General features: G+C 37.9%; 5 protein-coding genes across 7 annotated transcripts in view; 3 read left to right on the top strand and 2 right to left on the bottom strand.

Annotated features, from left to right (window-relative positions):
• mgat5b (alpha-1,6-mannosylglycoprotein 6-beta-N-acetylglucosaminyltransferase B) overlaps window positions 1–2,926 on the bottom strand; it is a 31,051-nt gene extending 28,125 nt beyond the window's left edge. The window contains exons 1-2 of the mRNA XM_088358350.1: window positions 2,756–2,926; window positions 371–436 (exon numbers count right to left, since the gene is read on the bottom strand). The gene's annotated coding sequence lies outside the window, so the exon portion shown is untranslated. The remainder of the gene's footprint in view (window positions 1–370; window positions 437–2,755) is intronic.
• On the top strand, window positions 322–2,147 carry LOC148384257 (uncharacterized). Its single transcript, XM_088358351.1, has 4 exons — window positions 322–470; window positions 542–626; window positions 1,057–1,368; window positions 1,443–2,147. The coding sequence occupies exons 1-4, from the start codon at window positions 468–470 to the stop codon at window positions 1,790–1,792; spliced, it is 750 nt and encodes a 249-aa protein (XP_088214477.1). The 5' UTR covers window positions 322–467; the 3' UTR covers window positions 1,793–2,147.
• A 2,263-nt stretch (window positions 2,927–5,189) lies between the features above and the next one.
• LOC148384255 (ras-related protein Rap-2a-like) lies at window positions 5,190–6,363 on the top strand. The gene has a single exon (XM_088358006.1). The coding sequence runs from the start codon at window positions 5,258–5,260 to the stop codon at window positions 5,882–5,884; it is 627 nt and encodes a 208-aa protein (XP_088214132.1). The 5' UTR covers window positions 5,190–5,257; the 3' UTR covers window positions 5,885–6,363.
• Window positions 6,364–6,979: 616 nt separating this feature from the next.
• Window positions 6,980–13,144, bottom strand: LOC148384254 (phosphoribosyl pyrophosphate synthase-associated protein 1). 3 transcript variants are annotated; one of them, XM_088358280.1, is made up of 11 exons: window positions 12,741–13,144; window positions 12,454–12,506; window positions 12,221–12,287; window positions 11,984–12,156; window positions 11,799–11,914; window positions 11,670–11,725; window positions 11,452–11,597; window positions 10,650–10,688; window positions 9,120–9,190; window positions 8,704–8,850; window positions 6,980–8,549 (listed from the first exon to the last, which is right to left on the bottom strand). In XM_088358280.1, exons 1-11 carry the CDS (start codon window positions 12,821–12,823, stop codon window positions 8,391–8,393), a joined length of 1,110 nt encoding a protein of 369 aa, XP_088214406.1. In that variant the 5' UTR covers window positions 12,824–13,144; the 3' UTR covers window positions 6,980–8,390. The 3 variants fall into 3 exon arrangements, with proteins under 3 accessions (XP_088214406.1, XP_088214405.1, XP_088214407.1); XM_088358279.1 differs by having other exon boundaries at window positions 10,650–10,691; window positions 12,741–13,143; XM_088358281.1 differs by lacking the exon at window positions 10,650–10,688 and having other exon boundaries at window positions 12,741–13,143.
• A 1,366-nt stretch (window positions 13,145–14,510) lies between these two features.
• LOC148384253 (cytoglobin-1-like) lies at window positions 14,511–18,562 on the top strand. The gene is made up of 4 exons (XM_088358667.1): window positions 14,511–14,637; window positions 14,718–14,860; window positions 17,373–17,604; window positions 17,682–18,562. The coding sequence occupies exons 2-4, from the start codon at window positions 14,718–14,720 to the stop codon at window positions 17,844–17,846; spliced, it is 540 nt and encodes a 179-aa protein (XP_088214793.1). The 5' UTR covers window positions 14,511–14,637; the 3' UTR covers window positions 17,847–18,562.
• The last annotated feature ends 357 nt before the right edge of the window (window positions 18,563–18,919 follow it).

Here is an 18,919-nt window from a genome sequence, read left to right as displayed (position 1 = left end):
GTGCCTTAGTTTCACGTTTACTTGAAAAGCACGCCATGCTGTCACTGCAAATTTTTATTTTGTCCTTGTTCACGTTTCTGTTCTACTGGGCAATTCCCCAACACCTCAGATACTCCCGAATTTTCCTTGACCTTTTTCTTCTTCCAGCGTCATTAAATACAAACTTTACCTGTCCACTGACGTGTACCTGCAAAAATAATACCAGTACCCTAAAGCTATGCTACTGACTGATGGGATTTTTTTCACAGCAGAAAAAATTGTCCATGAGTATTTGTATTACATAAATTCGGACAAGTTTGAACAGGAAAGGAAACTTTCTTGTCTTAACTGTCATTCCAGGACATGTTGAAACAAACGCATCATACCATACCAGAAGTTTGGATTCAACGTTGACGAGAAGTCACGCGCGGGCTCCGCCGAGATTAAGTAGATAAACCTGGACAACAAAAGTCACGTGTGCAGAAAACATGGTGAGTAAAGATCATAACTGTGTGAAGCTTGCAGATTTTTATTCTACTTATTTTTTTTTATACAATTGCAGATAAAAAGAAGCATTTTCTTCTCTGTGTTGACATGTGTGTTCAACTTTTCCATCATGTGGCTCGCTATGGCATTTGCCACTACTGGTGAGTGATTTATCTGCATTAAATTTGAGCTTAATGTATTTTGTGAAATGATAAACTCCTTCGTTCAGCCTGCTCGAAGTTTTTTTTTCCCTCTTAAACCTCCGCTACTAGCACAATTGATGAATTAATATCTAATTAAAACAGTTAAAAACTGGATCAGATTATACTTTCACTTTAAATACTGTGCTACAAACGCATTAAACTGCAGGGGGCAGTAGTGCTAAGGTCTAATTAAAACTTAAAAAGTGGATCGGATCTTACTTTCACTTTACATACTGTGCTATAAACGCATTAAACTGCAGGGGGCAGTAGTGCTATACGCTTCTTTAATCTGATATGAAGGGGCCACAAGATAATCACATTCGGCATTACTTCACTGATATTCATCGGAACTCTAATATTATTTGAATGACCTCTATCATATTCTCAGATGTGGTGATGGAGACGACCCCCAACAAGACAGTTGGCTGCAGGGACAACGTAACCCTGACATGCGAGGTCAACTCCGCCAAGCTGTTGAATGTGAAGGATGTGAAATTATTCTCCTGGAATGACCCAAACAGTACATCACTTTGTAATACTACGGTCAACACCTCCATGTGTCGGTACGAAACGGATGGATCCTTCCATAAACTCTCTATGACAATCTTCGACATAATGCCCATCCATGAAGGAAAGTATGTCTGTAAATTACACTCCAAAATGGGAACAAATTACAGAGCCACTTTTATCACCGTACAAGGTGAGCGTGCTCATTTTTTTTTTTACTTTGCTGCCTTTGTTTTGATTCTTCTCATGGTTCTTTGTCTCTTCCAGGTTGCCTTGGAAATCAAGATTACTTTGTTAATAACTCAATGGCAAAGTGCAGGTTCAACGGAGTTTACAGCTGGGGTGACATCCATTGGTTTGAAGGAGATCAGGAGTTAAACTCGAGCTCAAATGGAGTTGTTGACGAATATGGGCGCTATGATATTATGAGCGCAATTGAAGTACAGAGCGGAAATCATACTTATTACTGCAAATTATGGATATACGATTTGAGACGTTATGTCTCAACTCAAAAGGTGGTTACAGATTTAAAAAATTCATTTGGGAGCAAAGGTGAACATCAGTGGATTTGTATGTTGTTACCGGCCATATTAGTGACATTTATCGTGAATGTTTGAATTTATGTACCAGGATTGTATTTTTCGAAATGTTTGTTTTATATTTCAGGCTTGGTTTTAAACAGAATTCTCATATCTATATTTTTCTTCAGGCAGTTGGCGCTCAGTTATTATATGCTGAACATGGAGGGTCAATATCAACTTAACTGTTTTGGCAGTGAATGAGTTAAGGATGTCCTGAAAATCTGATACATGGATTTCTTCACCTGAAACAAATCAATTGTCCAAACTGGACGCTAAGATTGCAGTTGACTCGATAAGCCTTTGTATCATGGTGAGCGGATTGTCTCTAAGACACCGTTGCCATGGTAAACTGAAAGCCTATTCAATAAAATGTACGAGATTTGATGGATTCCATTTCTTATGTTTTTGTCTTTGTTGCACATTTTCTGGATGGAATAATAATGAGATATGATTTGAAAAGCACTCCAGGACTTGTAATGGACCAATTTGAATGCTCATCAAGTAAAGAGTCCAATTAATGTCTGGAGGGGATGATGGACGTCAAAAGTTTTCTGGAACGCCAAGTCAAATATCTCCTTGGTTAGTGAACGCCTGAGGTTATTTTTCAATTCACTTCAAAGAAATTCACCCTCCACACTTCCTCAAATCCATAGAGGAGAATACTGAAGATGCAAATAAACAATAATTTTAAAAGTTTGCTCTCGGAATTCATATTTAGTATTATTACTCAGACTGTTGCAGTTTCTTAGTTGTAATGTGAACACCTGGAGGGCCTTTGAATGGAAGATCACATTATTCCATCCACAATATTGCAGATTGATGAAGTGGAATCAACACCAAGCCGGCCAAGCAGCTAAATTCAATAAAATGGCAGCCTGAGTTTTTTTTTAAACTGTGTGTTACACATTGGACGAACTACGACCATTTCTCGATCTGAAATCTATAAATAAATAACGATGAGCACCAAATGTAATTTAAAAAAAAAAAATGGTGGCTTACCTGGTGAATGCACCTTGGTTTTTTTCCCCGTTCCATTTCTCAGTATTCTATTAGTGCGACATGAAAACCAAGGGTCCTCACTTCAAAAGGGTTACATAAAAAAAAAAAGGAAGAAATGAAATTCATAGGACTTTTCTGACAGCGCTAAAGGTCAAACCGCTCTCAGCGAGCATTCTTAGAAAAATCTTTTCGTCCCTGCCGACATGTGAATACTGTGACGCAAAATAAAATGCCCTAAACATCCAATTACAATTATCAAAATATTCAAACACACACATCTTCATAACATTTCTCTGGCTCGTCTGATAAGCCCAAAGAAGTGAGCGAAAGGTCATTCAAATATGTAACAAGATCAAAAGTCAAACTCTCTTTTCTTTCCTGCTATCTTTTGCCCACGGGATTATTTATGCTAATTTTTCGCAGACTGAATTTGCGTTCACTCTTCACATGAAACAGAAGTGAAAGGTTACAGTTTCGTGGAGCTTCAACGTGCTACGCTATCTCATAACCCCTGGCTTGACTCATGAATACTAATAAATAAAGATATCAGCAAACGCAGACTATTTGGACTGAGCACGATTCGGTACGACATAATAAAACATCACATAATTGCACAGCAAAATCAATTAATATCCCAATCAAATTATTAGCTGGAAGGCATTTTTAGGAAATTGAAAAAGCACTTAATGCAAAAGCTGATTTATTTCGCTCGAAAAATGGAGGTTATCTTTGCTAGGCAAGAAAAAGAAACCACTGAACCCAATTTGTCTAACAGTCCAAATCACAGATATGTAAGTTTGGAGAAAAAAAAAAAAAAGTACCGATTTAGCCCATTTAATGCTATAAATGGTTCTTGAAGTAGGGACAACACGATCGAGCGATGTAATTAGAGGAGATGCAAACACTGTGCCAGGAGGAACACACCTCTTGTTACCAGGACTGGATGTTCCCGATTAGAAAGCCTGCTCCAGAGGAGCACTGAAAACAAATTTGTAAGCAACAAGCATGTGCGAATACACTACGGGACAGAGTGAAAGGCTGGATTAGCGGGTGAGCAGAACATATCGGTGTGGATGCTCTCGTGGGATTTATGAGCAGGACTAATGTCAGATTGGAGCTTTACCATCCAAAATATTTAGTATGTTGCATATAATATTTAGATAATGTCATATTTTTAGGATGACAATAATGATTTGTCACATACGCCACAACTTAGACCTGCGTTTAGCTAGTCTAATAAGATCTAATAAGCCCTAAGAGGAAAATAGTGCAGCATTATTTGACCTACTTTTCCAGTGTACGCAAACAAAGATGTCGAACTGGTGTCTCTCCAGACTTCATAACGTCGTGCACCGAAGAGTGCAGACGTTAATTGCCCACTTTACGAAGCTGTGAGCATCGACGGATGTAACACGGTGTTGGCATGGTTACCAAAGAAGTTTCCATCAAATAATTTCGATTTGGTTACAACGAGAGGACTTCCACTTAAAAAAGTAATTTATGAGTTGATGAGACAACATGACCTTTGCAATTTAAGCACATGATAGAAGAAGTGCAGTTGCATTGGGGACACTGAGCTTGATAGATATGGAGACGTTTAATCCTCGTGATTATCGACAGCCCTGAGAGTGGCTGAGGCAAGATAAAGGTCAAGCTACCCAAAACTAAATTTGTGGAGTCTTTTTGTGGAGACATTATTAATTGCTAAAGGATACTAGCGTGACTAAAAAGGTCAAGCTACCCCAAAACTAAATTTGTGGGGTCTTTTTGTCGAGAAATTATTAATTGCTAAAGGATACTAGCATGATTGAAAAGAATTTGAATAACAATACAAGCTCAAAATTGATTGAAATTGCTTCATTTTCACAGCAATTATGACCATTATACAAATGAAAGTCCAATGTGCTAATTTACATAATTAGTATCTAACATTACTTTTCAATCAACTTGATGATAAATTACTGACAGCCTCCATATGTGCTAAAGTGCCAATTGCTTCCAACGAAGATGGTTTCACTGGTATCATAGCAACAAGTGGCACATTTTTACACTCGAGTTGCATCGCACAGATTTTTGATTTTACTAAATGAACTTTTTCCATCAGTCTCAACATTATACCTCAGCAGTAGCACAACTGAAAATAAAAGTTTGATAAATGCAAAAGGTTATGTAAACATGCATATATAAATTGCATGTGAATATAAAATCAAAGTTTTCGAAATTAAGGGCTATTATAGACGTCAAAGATATTAACTGGGTCGGCAGTGAATGAGTTAATTGGACTCCATTATCCAATGGATATAGTGGTCCTGCATCTTCAGTACAGTATGTCTTCAAATATCTGCTCCCACATGACAAGCTGTCTCACGATTGGTTGGAAGACAGAGGAGGCAGGCGTGTGTGTGAACATAAAAACACAGATTTTCATAGACTCTGGTGTTCGCTCATCATCTGCCTCCATCCAAACATTCCACGCAAAACACATCCCAAAGCTTCTTCAGCATGTCTCTTGAAGAAAAAGACAAGACCAATGTGCGGATCGTTTTTTTAGGAGCAGCAGGAGTGGGGAAGACAGCCCTCATCCAGCGTTTCTTAAAGGACACTTTTGAACCTAAGCATCGCCGTACCGTCGAGGAGCTCCACAGCAAGGAGTATGAAGTCGGGGGTGTCAAAGTCAATATCAACATCATGGACACCAGCGGCAGCTATTCTTTCCCGGCCATGAGAAGGCTCTCCATCCAGAATAGTGATGCCTTTGCGCTGGTCTACGCAGTGAATGACCCGGCATCCCTGGAGGCAGTTAAGCGTCTCCGGGATGAGATCCTGGAGGTCAAGGAGGACAAGTACATGTCTATCGTTGTGATAGGGAACAAGATCGACCGTCAGCACGAGCGTCAGGTGTCGAGCGAGGATGTTGTCTCCACAGTGGAGCTGGACTGGAATAATAGTTTTGTGGAGGCATCTGCCAAAGAGGACATTAACGTGCTACAAGTGTTCCGGGAGCTTTTACAGCAAGCTAATTTGCCAAGCTGGCTCAGCCCGACACTTTGCCACAGGAGGGAAACCTTTCCCAAGGGGAAGGATAAGATGCCGAAAATGAACAAGGCCAACAGCTGCCTCCTATCCTAACTTTGAGGACGTCATCTAAAAATTCATTGAAAAAAAAATTTGTTTATAAAAGGGAAGCTGACTGGATGTATTGTATTGCTACTGAACAAGACCTCAATGGAAGTGCTTCTAAATACGTGATTTTAAAGATGGACTTCTGTATTTTCTTCGTCTTTTATGGAACGTCTGAAAAGCTTTCTGTGGATTGGGAATGAGTACTTATCCCAGAATATTTAAAACAAAGCATTTGGTTTGTCCAGTGGTTTTGTAATGTCCTTCTAAAATAAAGAAATTAATTAAATATGAGTATCTCTTGAAAATAAACCTTGGAGAAAAAAAAAGGTGAAAACTGAATAATATAAGAAGCCAGAACATTGGTTACTTTGAGTGGAAACTATTTCAAATTGGCTGTTGTTCAGAATTTCTCACAGCATTTGAGACCATGGAAGAACTCAAGCAGAAGCTTGTCTGATACTGCCCTCTTGTGGTCAACATTTACAATGTCGCTACAGTATTTTCTTAATACACGCCAGAATGATTACAAATCATATTTTTTCCTCCCTCTTATTTGCATTACAATTTGGAACAGTTTGACTTCTAGCTGAATCTATTAAATCTAATAAATGATTAATTTGTTCAGGAATTATTATTCCCATTAGCTGTCAGGGGTTGTTTTAATTGGTGAAAACTATAAATATTCACCTGAAATCAAATTTTATTGCTCGGATAGGCAAACCAAATATGTAAATCGATACTAAAACCAATAATGGCAAGGTGGATCATTTACTGCAATAAAATCAAAGCGAGATCAAAGACAAGATAAAATGGAGGTGGATTTGTTCGCACTTGTGTTTGAATCTTCACAGCGTGTCGGAGACCTTTTAACAAGTCGAATTTTAACGAGATGTCTGCTTTTACGTGCTCTTGAAGACTTCTGACGTCAATTTGCCACAATCACACATTGCTGTCACGTCCTGAGTGGTGGAATTCACACACACACACACACACACACACTTCCACCAAACTAAAGCCATCTCAAAATTTGCAGTATAAGTGAGTCTGTGTGAATTTATGAGCTGTTTTATCAAATTTTAAATAGTCACTTTTTTAGATCAGTATGGCAAATTGTTTCTTTTATTTAACGGACAATGACAAACATTCATTTGGGAAGTGGATAAAGAAAAACGGGAAGACATCATTAAGTTACAGCAACTGCCTGCTTGCAAATCAGCACATGCGAGCATTTACAGAATAGGAGAAATAATAACATTGGAAACAAAATGGCAAAAAAAAGCAAGCCCCCCCCCAACCAACATCAGGAACATGGAAAATATTTTTGCATTGTCTCATTAAGTATGTCCCTGAGCAGAGAGCTATATTAACATACAGAGTAGACGAAGCAATATTTTTAACGCTCAAAAAGTGCGCATGTTCAAAACATACATTAGTCAACTTATGCATACACAGACTGTAATTATATTTGCATTATTGCCAAAAGAAATCACTTTTTCGGATATCAATATAAATCCAGGCGGTGGTTGTGTTTTCATTTTTTCGTGACATGTAAACAAAATCATACTTAAGGAAATATACAAGTTGAAATAGAACTAATTCGATTCAGTATTGTCATTTTCTATCATCACAATTGAGACTCAATGTAGGAAGATTAAAAGTCAATTGGGTAGCTAAATTTGATTTTTATTCAAGAAAAGATGCCTGCTAACAGTAATATTAGATTACTAGCACGTTTAAGAGTTGACATATTGCATCGCTATTGCTTTTGGGTACTTCATCAAAATCAGTTTTTACAAGACCAAAAGTGTTTTAAATTCATACTTCGGCTATGAATCAATATTTAAAACACTTTTAATAAGTGTGTGTACCTAGACGAAACATACTGACTTGTGAAACTCGTCTTTGCAAAGTAAAGCTGAGCTAAATGGCTAACACAAAAAATAGCAATGTGAATGACATCACTGTCGCTAATGAATGAACGAACGAAAAAAAAAAAGCTCTAAATTTAGTCGCAATGAGGAGTTTGGCTAGCTGAAAACCTCTCGCCCAAAATTAAATGCCTGCTAATCATAGTGCAACGTAGCTCAGACCGAAAAAGCCAGCAAAAGAGTCAGAGACACATAACAGCAAAAAGATGCGTCTTACTACTTCTCAGTCATTAAGTACATCAGTAGTTATTTTTAAGCATTTTTTTAAGGCAATGATAAATCATCTAGAGTGCTATACAATATGATGATTTAAGAAAGCTTTCAAAAACTAGACATAATTAAGATTTAAAAAGAAAATAATTCTATCACTTCACTCGTTTTGTAAACACTATTGGTGTGGTTGAAGATTTTTTTTTTTTGGCAGTCAAAAGGGGAAAAACACTTGCGTACAAATGGACAATGACTTAGACATATGTGATGCATCTATGTTTCGTTTCTTGTTTTGAAACATCATTACAATATGTTAGAAGTAGGCGGAAAAGTCCAAACCTTCCTTCAGTCACCATCTGACCCACCTTTCTGGTTTAGTCGTCCACAGCAATGTTGCGGAATAAGTAAGCCATGGATTCGCCGTTATGGATACGACGGATGGCCTCAGCTAGGATCATACTGACGTCCACCGTTTTGATTTTGGGACACTGAAGCTTCTGAACTTCATGCGGGACTGTATTGGTCACCACCACCTCAAACAAAAAACAAATCCTTACTTACTAATGCAGTGCTAGCACAAACTTATTTTTTCTGTTCAAATATTTTTGGATGTTTCCTGTTGACGAGAAAAGATTCAACCCTACAATGACATGTATTAGACATGAATATTTTTTTCGTTGTCCTCACCTCATCAATAGCCGACTCTTCTATGAGACGTGGAGCATCGGCAGAGAGTAATCCATGTGTGGCCATGATGTAAATTTTGTAGGCGCCTCTTTCTTTCAGGATCTCAGCGGCTGCCAAAAAATCTCCTACGTCGTCGATGATGTCATCCTGGAGAGGAAACATGGCAGTCAAGAATTTGAGTTTTGGGTGTATGATAAGCGACTCCTGCAAAAGTGGACCAATGCTTGCAAATTGGTGCACGCAAAATTTCAAGTACCGTAAATTTCGGACTATAAGTCGCGACTTTTTCACAAATTTTGAACCCGGAAGTTTTAGCTGGTGGGGCTTATAGTCCGAAAATTACGGTAGTCTTTTCTGTACATATAGAATTTAATCTAGTTGGACACAATCAACCCAAGATTGAATCAACCTCTTACCACAATGATGGCAATTCTTCCTCCCACGTCCCCAACAACAGTAATGGGAGGTTTCTCCTTGGCCATCATCACTGAAAAAGCAAATCGGTTTTTGTTAGCAGCATCGCAGATTCGACGTTCGAGCCTGCTCACGAGTCACTCTCAGTAGATTGGGTAAAATGGGTTGAGAAAATAATTTTAGGAAAATCACTGTCCCAAATTCCTTTCTGATGTTTAGTTCACAACGCCATCTTAATTTTTAATAGGCTGCTGAATTACTCCCCCCATTCTACCCCACCTATGAGATTTTTTTTTTTTAAGAACGCCAAAATGTTTAGCACATGCCATGCAAAGAATCAAGAGGGGGTTTTTTTTCTGCCCAGGATACCCAATCAGAAGGCAGCGCCGCAACTGCCCGCAGCGTGCATACGAACAACTATGCACCAGAGAAAGGTTATTTGACGGTGGACAAGTGTATGGCAACCACTGCCGAGGCTTTCTTCATTCTCGGTTGCCAATCTCACGGGGTCAATCGTCAGTCCAACAATCGCTGCTTCCAGCGAACACTTGCATACATGCACACAATCGTCACAATGCACCTTGAGAATTTTTTTTTTTGTGTGTGTGCATTTTTTAAACTTTATAAATAAATTGTCTTTTTCTTCCAAGACAGTAGCATTGTGAGAATTGTCGGCCATGTAAATGCTTCGATTAATTCAAAAGGGTTGAAGGAGACAATCAGCCAAACCAAGCCAATTCTAAGAGGGGGAAAGTATCAGGAAGAAGAGAAAGGAAGGCGCATGCCTTGTGCAACACTACTGAATACCGCGAGGCACACACGGCATCAGCCATGTAAACACCACAAAGTCAAACCAATGATCGCCTGGTTAGCAGTAAACACACCTCTGTGAAGTTCTTAACGACTTGCCGAGACACTTTGAAACATGAGACATGTGTGATTGCCAAACGCGAATAATAAATAAGCCCAAAAAACCGATTCAACTAAAATGTCAATTTTTTTCAGAGCTGAATTGTATCAAGCAAATTCATTTGGAAGGTTTCCTCTTCCTGCAGGTAAATCATTTTTAACGTTAGGGAAAAGCATGCTTCATCGGTCTCATCACATGCAGTCGACAAGAGCAAAAATGTTAATCAGATTTTCCAAAAAAAAAAGCTTGAACAAAGATGCCACATGTGCTGATTGGCAAGATGAGTCCAGATATTGAAGTCAAGAAGAATAAAAGGAAAAATAAAAATGCTTGCCGTGGTTCTGGTTTTGATTTATGGAAAATAAAATCAGAACAAACAAAGGTTTGGATCATCTTGTAGAAGAAACCGTCTGGAATGTGAGGTGGGGTGCAAAAAAAATTTTGCAATTGTGTCTTTTATCGCTTATAACGTTTTGACACCGGTCACCCTTCTTCAATCCAGATGATTTTTTTTCCCAGGATGAGACACAAACTCTTTGTCGGCACATGCACGAAGAACTGAGGAACCATTTGAAGAGGAACCGTTTCATAGTTAGAATGTAGGTTAGGTTTATGCTCGTACTTGGAAGCTCTATGCCAGGGAACGGAGCTTGTTGTTTGCCTGCTATCGCCAACAAATAAACACCACATTAAACACAAATGCACACATATTTTCACAAACACATGATGCCAAGACTTGTAAAATCCTCTTGTGGATCATTCGTCAATCGACTTTCTTTGGAAACGTTGACGGAATTTGACAATTGCTGCTCCAGGGGAGGATTTTTAAAGTCAATGGTGAGAATAAAAACATAAGTAAAAGGGAGAAATATTTTGATTAAATAAAGGGGATATAATGTTTTTTTTTTTTTAGTCATTTGCCAATGACACAAATATTAGATTTTTTTGGGTCAGACTCAGTTGTTGTCCTGAGCCGTAAATGATTAAAAATTTCCAAATTAATCCAGAGAAGACAATACATACATGCAATAAAATATTTTTTTAAAACTTGTACATTGGTCTTATATTGTTCCCCAATGCAATTAAACTTAATTAGTTGACAACTGCAAAAAGTAAGATAAGTAACAACTAATTAAATTTAGGTTATTTATGAGGTTATTTCAAGGTTGCAACGTGATAAATAATATTTAGGCAATCAAAAAGCATGCAATCCTATTTCGTCATGTATGATTGATGATATGGGTGGAAAAACAGGCTAAAATTTCATGTTTGGTTCAAGTATGGCAAATGAACACAAAGCTTGGTCAAATGTCAGTCTTAGTTCCACGAGACGATACAATGCGCTGCTTTTGGCTTCATTCCAACCTACAAAATCATAACAGAAAAAAATTGAAGTTATCCATTTTAAACAATGGCTTCCTTACAAGGCAGCTCTAATCCCGTGTGTCCCGTGGTGTTGCGTACACATGGCGGCGAATGCCTTCCGTCAGCCATGTCCGACTCCGAACACTGAGCCTCGCCGTGAATCACGGCCAGACCCAAACGCAGGCGTTCCGCGTAGGACTGAGCTCTAGAAGAATCAATGATAAAATAGATTTTTACTTTGTGCCAAAATCTCATTAAATCCTTTCCATGCATTTACCTCTTGGCTGCTGCTGGAGATTTAGCCACAATGATGGCGTTCCTGTAATCTGGAATCTATATGAAGAAAAAAAAAATCTTTAAAATGGTTATTCAAGTGCTAAGAAGTTTGCTTGAATGGAATGATCACCTCCTCTTGGATATACTGGATCAAGAACGGGGAAGCCCGCAAATTGTCCACGGGAAAGGAAAAGAAACCTTGGATCTCTTTTTGATGCAAGTCCATTGTGATAATGTGTGTAAGACCTTTATCGGAAAAGATGAAATTAATTCTTACAAGATATAAACAAATGAGGTGACAGAGAGGCTTTTTACCTGCTTTTGCCAACATGGACGCTAACAGCTTACATACTATGGAGCCCCTCTTCCTCATCTTGCACTGTTTGCTGTAGGGGAAGTATGGAATAACCCCGATGATGTTTTTTGCACAAGAGGTCTTGAGGGCGTAGGCCATAACCAGCAGCTCCATGATTGCCGTGTTGACATCTCTGCTTGGAGATAAGAGACAATGTAATAAGAAATCGCCAGAGCTTCAGATATTGCGACACTCACCGTGGTATGGTTTGGATTATGAAGATTGTTTGTCCACGAACAGATTCTTTCACATCCACTCTCGTTTCTGCAAACAAATAAAATATGGAAGAAACAACAAAGCATGTATTTTTTGGTGTATCATAACATTTCAGCTGATATGTATACAAATATGACTAGGGCTGGAAAAATACTTTATGGAAATGTTGCTTTCTTTACACCTCTTTTTTTTTTTCTTACTAGTTTTCTCTTACCACTATTAGACTCTTGAAAGACAACCGATTTTCCCAGCTCAACTCCCAGTCGTCTGAAAAGCAAAAGCATTTGAGTTACGCAGACACACCCAAACAAGTGGTCTTCAAAAAATCAGAATAAATTGATTCAAGGATTGATCAACTATGTAAATAGAGTGCAATGTATGTACTGTTATAACCAACTATAACAGGTTTAACAGGTTAACATATGGAGACGAATGTTAAACTTGAATAGTTGAGTAAATTTAGCAAGCATGATGGAGTGAGATGAATTGCAACATTCTTACTCTGTTATCTTCTTCGCCAGTTCTGTGCATGCTACGGAGGAATTTGCCGAGAAAACACGATAACCACTTTTGGCGATGTTCATGGTGCTGTTGATCCAGTCCACTACTAAAAAGACCCACACTGGATTTTGAGTGAAATTTGCGGTTTCGTTTCTAGTGACGTTGAGGTTAGCTTCCACGTTAGCTACAAGTACGCTCGCCTGTGATCTTAAACTGCGCCGATCGAAACTACAACTTTGGATTTGTTGGAAAGTAAGAAAAGAGTTGCATAGAAGTATGCTAGGTCACTTGAAAATTTCTAGAAGGTCTTGCGATGTTCTCACGACTGATGGATACCTGACCGGTTCAGGTAGCGTGCTGCTTTTGTAAGTATCAGCTGATATTTCTTACTACGGAAGCTTCGCTGAGACAAACTTCGCGAGTTCGCGTCGCACATTCTGTTATACGTCACCGCGTGGCTCAGATAAACCATTAAATAATTCGCGTATTCTTTCGGATTGTTATTTTTAAATACGATGTTAATTAATAATGAAATAAAATAAATATACTTGTATTTAATATTTATATTCATTACTTATATTTAATAAAATAGCTTAAATTACATAATTTTGCCACTCCTGCAGCTGCATATGATAGAATTATCCTTTAGAATTTAAAGTTTACCTGGTTGTGAAGGTACATAAAATATATTTTGAAGCGTTTTCCATCATTATTTCAAACTGAAGGTCTAACAGGCAATTGTCACTTTCATTTAATTTAATTCTACCAATAATAATCATTCAAGCAAAAATATTACTATTATATTAATATTATTATACACTCTGCTGTAAAAAAAAAAATTCATCGCTCACAGAGAACCGCTGGCATGCAAAGAGATGAATTCAACTCAGCTCTATCTAATTGACCTCATCTGACCATGATGTCAATCAAGCATCTGGGTGCACCAAAATAAACTGAGAAGATAAACAAATATCTGCAAACAATGACAAACTGGTCGCACAACGTTGGCAGATGCACACCCGCACAACGTTGTGTTACTCTCTTTTCTTTTTTTTTTTTAAACAGCTTGATCATTAATGACACACTTGTCAATGTTTAACCTGCGTCTGTACGTTGTTAACACCTTCTGCATACCCATTGCAGCACCCCTGTGTATGTTGATCTTTTAACATTTATTTCTCTCAACAGGTGGCCCTAAAATAATTCTCCACTGATTGATGTTCCAACCCAGCCAGGAATGAAATCTGAGCACATTCTCAGCTGTGACAACAAAACCAAGGTGCCACTTCCTTGGATAACCTTTGTCAAATTCTCACAGCAAGGGTGAATAGTATACGTTTCAAAGAGTGTGTATATATGTGTGTGTGGGGGGGTGGAACAGACTTGAAACCATGCAGTGACGCATGCAGTTTGTAAAAAAATCAAAATAAATGAGATTCTGTCCCATTTATTACTGACGTCATTCTGTTTAATTTACACCCCTTGGTGTGCCATTTATGCTGTCTGGTTTTGTGTGGAATTGAAAAATGATGAGAGGTTAATCTCCTAAGAATGGGTATAATGGAAGAACAGGTCTTAATCTGACATTGTATCTCTAACGGCGGATTATTTTTCCAAACTTCTATCTCATCATGTTTTCATCAAACAGCACTTATAAAAAAAATAAAAAAAAAAAGTGAGGTGGAAAGGGGAGCAGGAGGAGAGGGAGTGTGTGAAAGGGAGAGTACAGAAGCTCCTCCTTGTTCGCTGCGTGTGTTTCTTGTGGTTTTTTTCTCCCCAGCCTGTTCTTCACTCACACCGAGATTCAGTGCTGGGAGCGCAACAATTCTCATTGGGGCAAAGACGTAAAGGAAAGCAGCCTCTTTTCCCATCAAGAGCCAAGAGAGAGAAAAAAAAGGTAGGATTTGACTTTTATTTATTTGGTGGATAGGGGGCAGCTAGATCTTTGCCCTTCCTTTTGATTAAATATGTTTCTAGATGGAGAGGATGCAGGGAGAGGGAGATCTGGACCACCTGGAGAGACCAAGCTCACTGACTGAGAAGGATAAGGTGAACATCCAGGACTCCTGGGCAAAGGTTTACCAGAACTGTGATGATGTTGGAGTGGCCATACTCATTCGGTATTTACTTTTTCTCTCTTGTTGATTGCATCTAGAGATTTTTCTTTCTTCTCAAATTATTTTCAAATTTATTTTCAGATGTGCATCATCAATTAGTTCCATAATGTTTAAATTTAAATGACTGTACTCATTCGGTATTTACTTTTACTCTCTTGTTGACGGCATCTGATTTTTTTTTATTCACATATTATTTTCTAATTTCTTCTCAGATGTGCACCATCTATTAGTTCTATAATTTTAATTTATATGACTATAATTATCAGGACATGATTTTTTTTTAAATGAAATTGTTTCACTTTCTTGTACATTCATCAAAAAGTAGAGGCAAAGGGATAAACAATAATCCATCAGTCAGACTCCCTTGGCTCTCAAAGGGCTCCCTCCCTTAAAGCAGGTTATGTTTTGAATGCCAGGCATCCCACAGTGGCTCAACTATATCACAAGCAATCTATCTTTTTAAACATCTCTATTTTTTTAATTTTTTTTTGGAGCGGTAGGGGTGAGTGTGTTTTCTTTACAAACTGCATCACTGAATTTTGTGAAGTCATCATGTAAACATTCATCCAAGTATGGTGGACCAAGCAATCTGCTTGGGTTCATTCTGGAAGTTTTGGCAGCAGCTGTTGTTGTCTTTTCAATTGACAAAAGAAAAAAAAAAGGGAGGAAATGCAGCAATGGGTTATCACCATACATATGAATAGGAAGTTTAAGGGGACCTCAGATGGAATGCAAAGAATTTACCTCCTCCCACTCACCTTTATTCGTCTATGTATTACTTACAGATGACGGGGTGGGTATCGCAGTTGAACCATAATATTTTGTTTTTAAAAACCTCACTGGAATTTTTATTAGAAGTATCAGTTCCAACGAACACACACTACCAATGATGATCCAATGAAGAATTATATCAAAAATATTACCTGTATAAAATTAATACATCTTAAACGGGTCATTTATCAGTTGTATATTTTGGTTACTATATTAAATTGGATAAAAATAAATAAAAAAATGAATAAATAAATGAATAAATAAAAACATACATTTAAAAAATATATACACTATATATATATATATATATTATGATTTGCTTGTGTGGCTAATGCAGAGTGTTAAACCCAGATACTGTCCATCTTTAATTTTAAATATTTTTTTCGTTCCATCCGGCGATCTTGAGGGATTTAATGAATGAATCCACGGTAAATTTCCTGCTTGTTGCTGAGAGTCCTCTCCATCAAATCTCAGAGTAAACTTTAAAGCTTTGAAACTGCCCATTCCCCCTCTTACAGGTTACAGATAATATATCAAAAAGCAGACTTTGACACAGCCTGTGAAATTAAAAACTTTTTCCGAGGTTCAGCTTCTGGGTTCATCTTGAAGAATAGATAACGACGGATTACGACTGTGATGGCCGTGTAAAATACTAATGAGGCTATTTATATGCAACCACAGGTGGTGCAATTCCATGCACCAAAGATTAAACATCATGGTCCCTCATTAGCTTGTAAGAGTCAAATTAAAATACTTATAGAGGTCTTCCATTTACATAGAGCTCAACATTCAACTTGAATCTTTGTCAGGAATTTCAATTCATAATGAAAAGTCTGAAAGAGGAAGTTCTTTGTTTAAAAGCTAATTAGTAGATGATAAAAAACAATGAAACATCAGGGTTAGATTAGCAGATGGTTTTGCCCTCGTTTTAAAAGGTGGGAAGGGTTCAGGTTTTTTTCTAAATTTGGGGAAAATCTGAAGAATACAGAATAAAATTGATCCCAACTGACAGTAATAATCAGTAACAGGCAATTTTATTTTACAATAATGAAATCATCCACCCGTGGATGATTTTTTCTACTGCTTGTCAACAAGATCAACCAAAGTCTCTCCGAGTTGAGAGACGTGAGACAGGCTGCAGACTTGTCTGGACCTTCTCTCATTTAGACTCAAATTGTCACATGTGGACAATTTAGAGTCTCAATAATCCTAACACACATGTTTTGGGAATGTGGAAGGAAGTACCCAAGCAAACTCCCAAAAGGAAAGGCTGGAAATGAAATTCGAACCCTGAAATTTTATAATGAGATGCAGATGTGCTGACATCTTACCAAAACTGAACAAAATTTTACAAGTTCACTACTAACTTTGTTTTCACCAGATGTTATTTATTTAATTGAGTGAGATTTTTAAAGTTAAATTACTCTTTTATTGCATTCCATAGCCAAAATAAAAATACTCAGTCACATGGGATACAGGTTTTCTTTTTTATTGTTTTTTTTTCCTGCCCAAAATCTGCCCATTGTATATTAACATTTTCACAATAAACGTATAAACACAATTTTGTCCATAAATTAAACAAAAAAAATAGCTGATGGATACTTTCCATTGGCTGTATATATTTGCTCATAATAATAAAAATAAAAAATAAAAAAAAAAATAAATAAAAAACTAGTGCAACCAGAAATTCAAGGGATTAAATGAGCTCCACACCCTCATACTGATTTTCATCTCCCTCCAACAGGCTGTTTGTTAACTTCCCGTCATCCAAGCAATACTTCATCAAATTTAAGAACATAGAGGACCCAGAGGAACTGGAAAAGAATCCCCAGCTCAGGAATCACGCCCGCAGAGTCATGAACAGCATCAATACGCTGGTGGAGAACCTAGCTAACCCGGAGAAGATCGCCTCAGCGCTGAAGCTCCTCGGCAAAGCACACGCGCTTCGGCACAAAGTGGACCCGGCGTACTTTAAGGTTGCACCACGAACTAATCATCCACAATTTCCCTACATTTTATTTTGTCTTAATTTTCTCATATCTGTCCATGTCAGATCCTCAATGGTGTTATCCTGGAAGTATTGGGAGAAGTTTTCCCAGAGGTGATAACAGCAGATGTAGCAGGAGCATGGACTAAACTCTTGGCTACAGTCTGCTCTGGTATCACCAGCACCTATGAAGAACTGGGTTGGACCAAGCTCTCCACCTCAACTGGGTGAAGGTTCATTGAACGGCGCGTACCTATAGACCTCTGACTGTGTGTCTTCAAGGATGAAAGACTTCACTTTGAAATATCTTCTTCGCATAGAATCTATATCGCAGAAAAACCGTCTCATGTTATCTATCGGCAGCTACGGGATAGCATCGAAGTGTATCAAAGGAGAAGAAGACACATAGAATGTGCCTTGTAATGTATGTGTAAAGTACCGTATTTTCTGCACTATAAGGCGAACCTGAAAACCTCCAATTTTCTCAAAAGCTGGCAGTGCGCCTTATAATCAGGTGCGTCTTATATATGGACCAATAATGAGCCACTACAGCAGGCGTCCAAAGTCCGACACGCGGGCCAAATGTATATATCTTATATATGGACAAAGTTTTAAAATGGGCCATTCATTGAAGGCGCACCTTATAATCCGGTGCGCCTTATATATGGACAAAGTTTTAAAATGGGCCATTCATTGAAGGTGCGCCTTATAATCCGGTGCGCCTTATAGTGAGGAAAATACGGTACATATATCCTAAAAACTGCCATGTAAATATCACACAATGCTTCTGTCTTTGCTAGTGTAAACCATGCGGGATACTCAGAATAACATTTTTACATTTTTAACAATAATCATAATAGATTTTCTCATCATGACATACCTTTGTATCCACATTTACCAATGTTTTGAAATAAAAATATTTAAAAAAAGTGACTCGATATAAGATACCAATATGCTTATAGTAGTCCATTTTGGATAATTCATTCTCTCCTGTTTTTCGATCTCGTTACGCTTAGCTAATGAGCGTATTGAATAATATATGGTGACACCATTGCATTTAACATGAAAGAAGAGCTAGTACATTATTTAGCCCAATGATTTCTGCAACAACAGTCTTGATTTAAATACTCCAGATATCATCCATGCATTTTCTATTCTCCAGGTGGATTTAGCTTGGTGTGCTGACAATCTGACAATGAATCTCACCATGGTTGTTTTTAGAACAGAACCCCACAGCAGGCTCTGTTTGCCTCCTAGTCCTGCCAGCTAGATCTAACCCCTTCTTGATCCCAGCTAATCCTCTC

The sequence above is a fragment of the Syngnathus floridae genome, chromosome 17 (assembly GCF_059516105.1).
Source record: "Syngnathus floridae isolate MCC-2025c chromosome 17, RoL_Sflo_1.0, whole genome shotgun sequence".
Classification (NCBI taxonomy): Eukaryota; Metazoa; Chordata; class Actinopteri; order Syngnathiformes; family Syngnathidae; genus Syngnathus; species Syngnathus floridae.
Note: the sequence above shows the minus strand (reverse complement) of the source record. Positions and strands in the feature narration are given on the sequence as shown.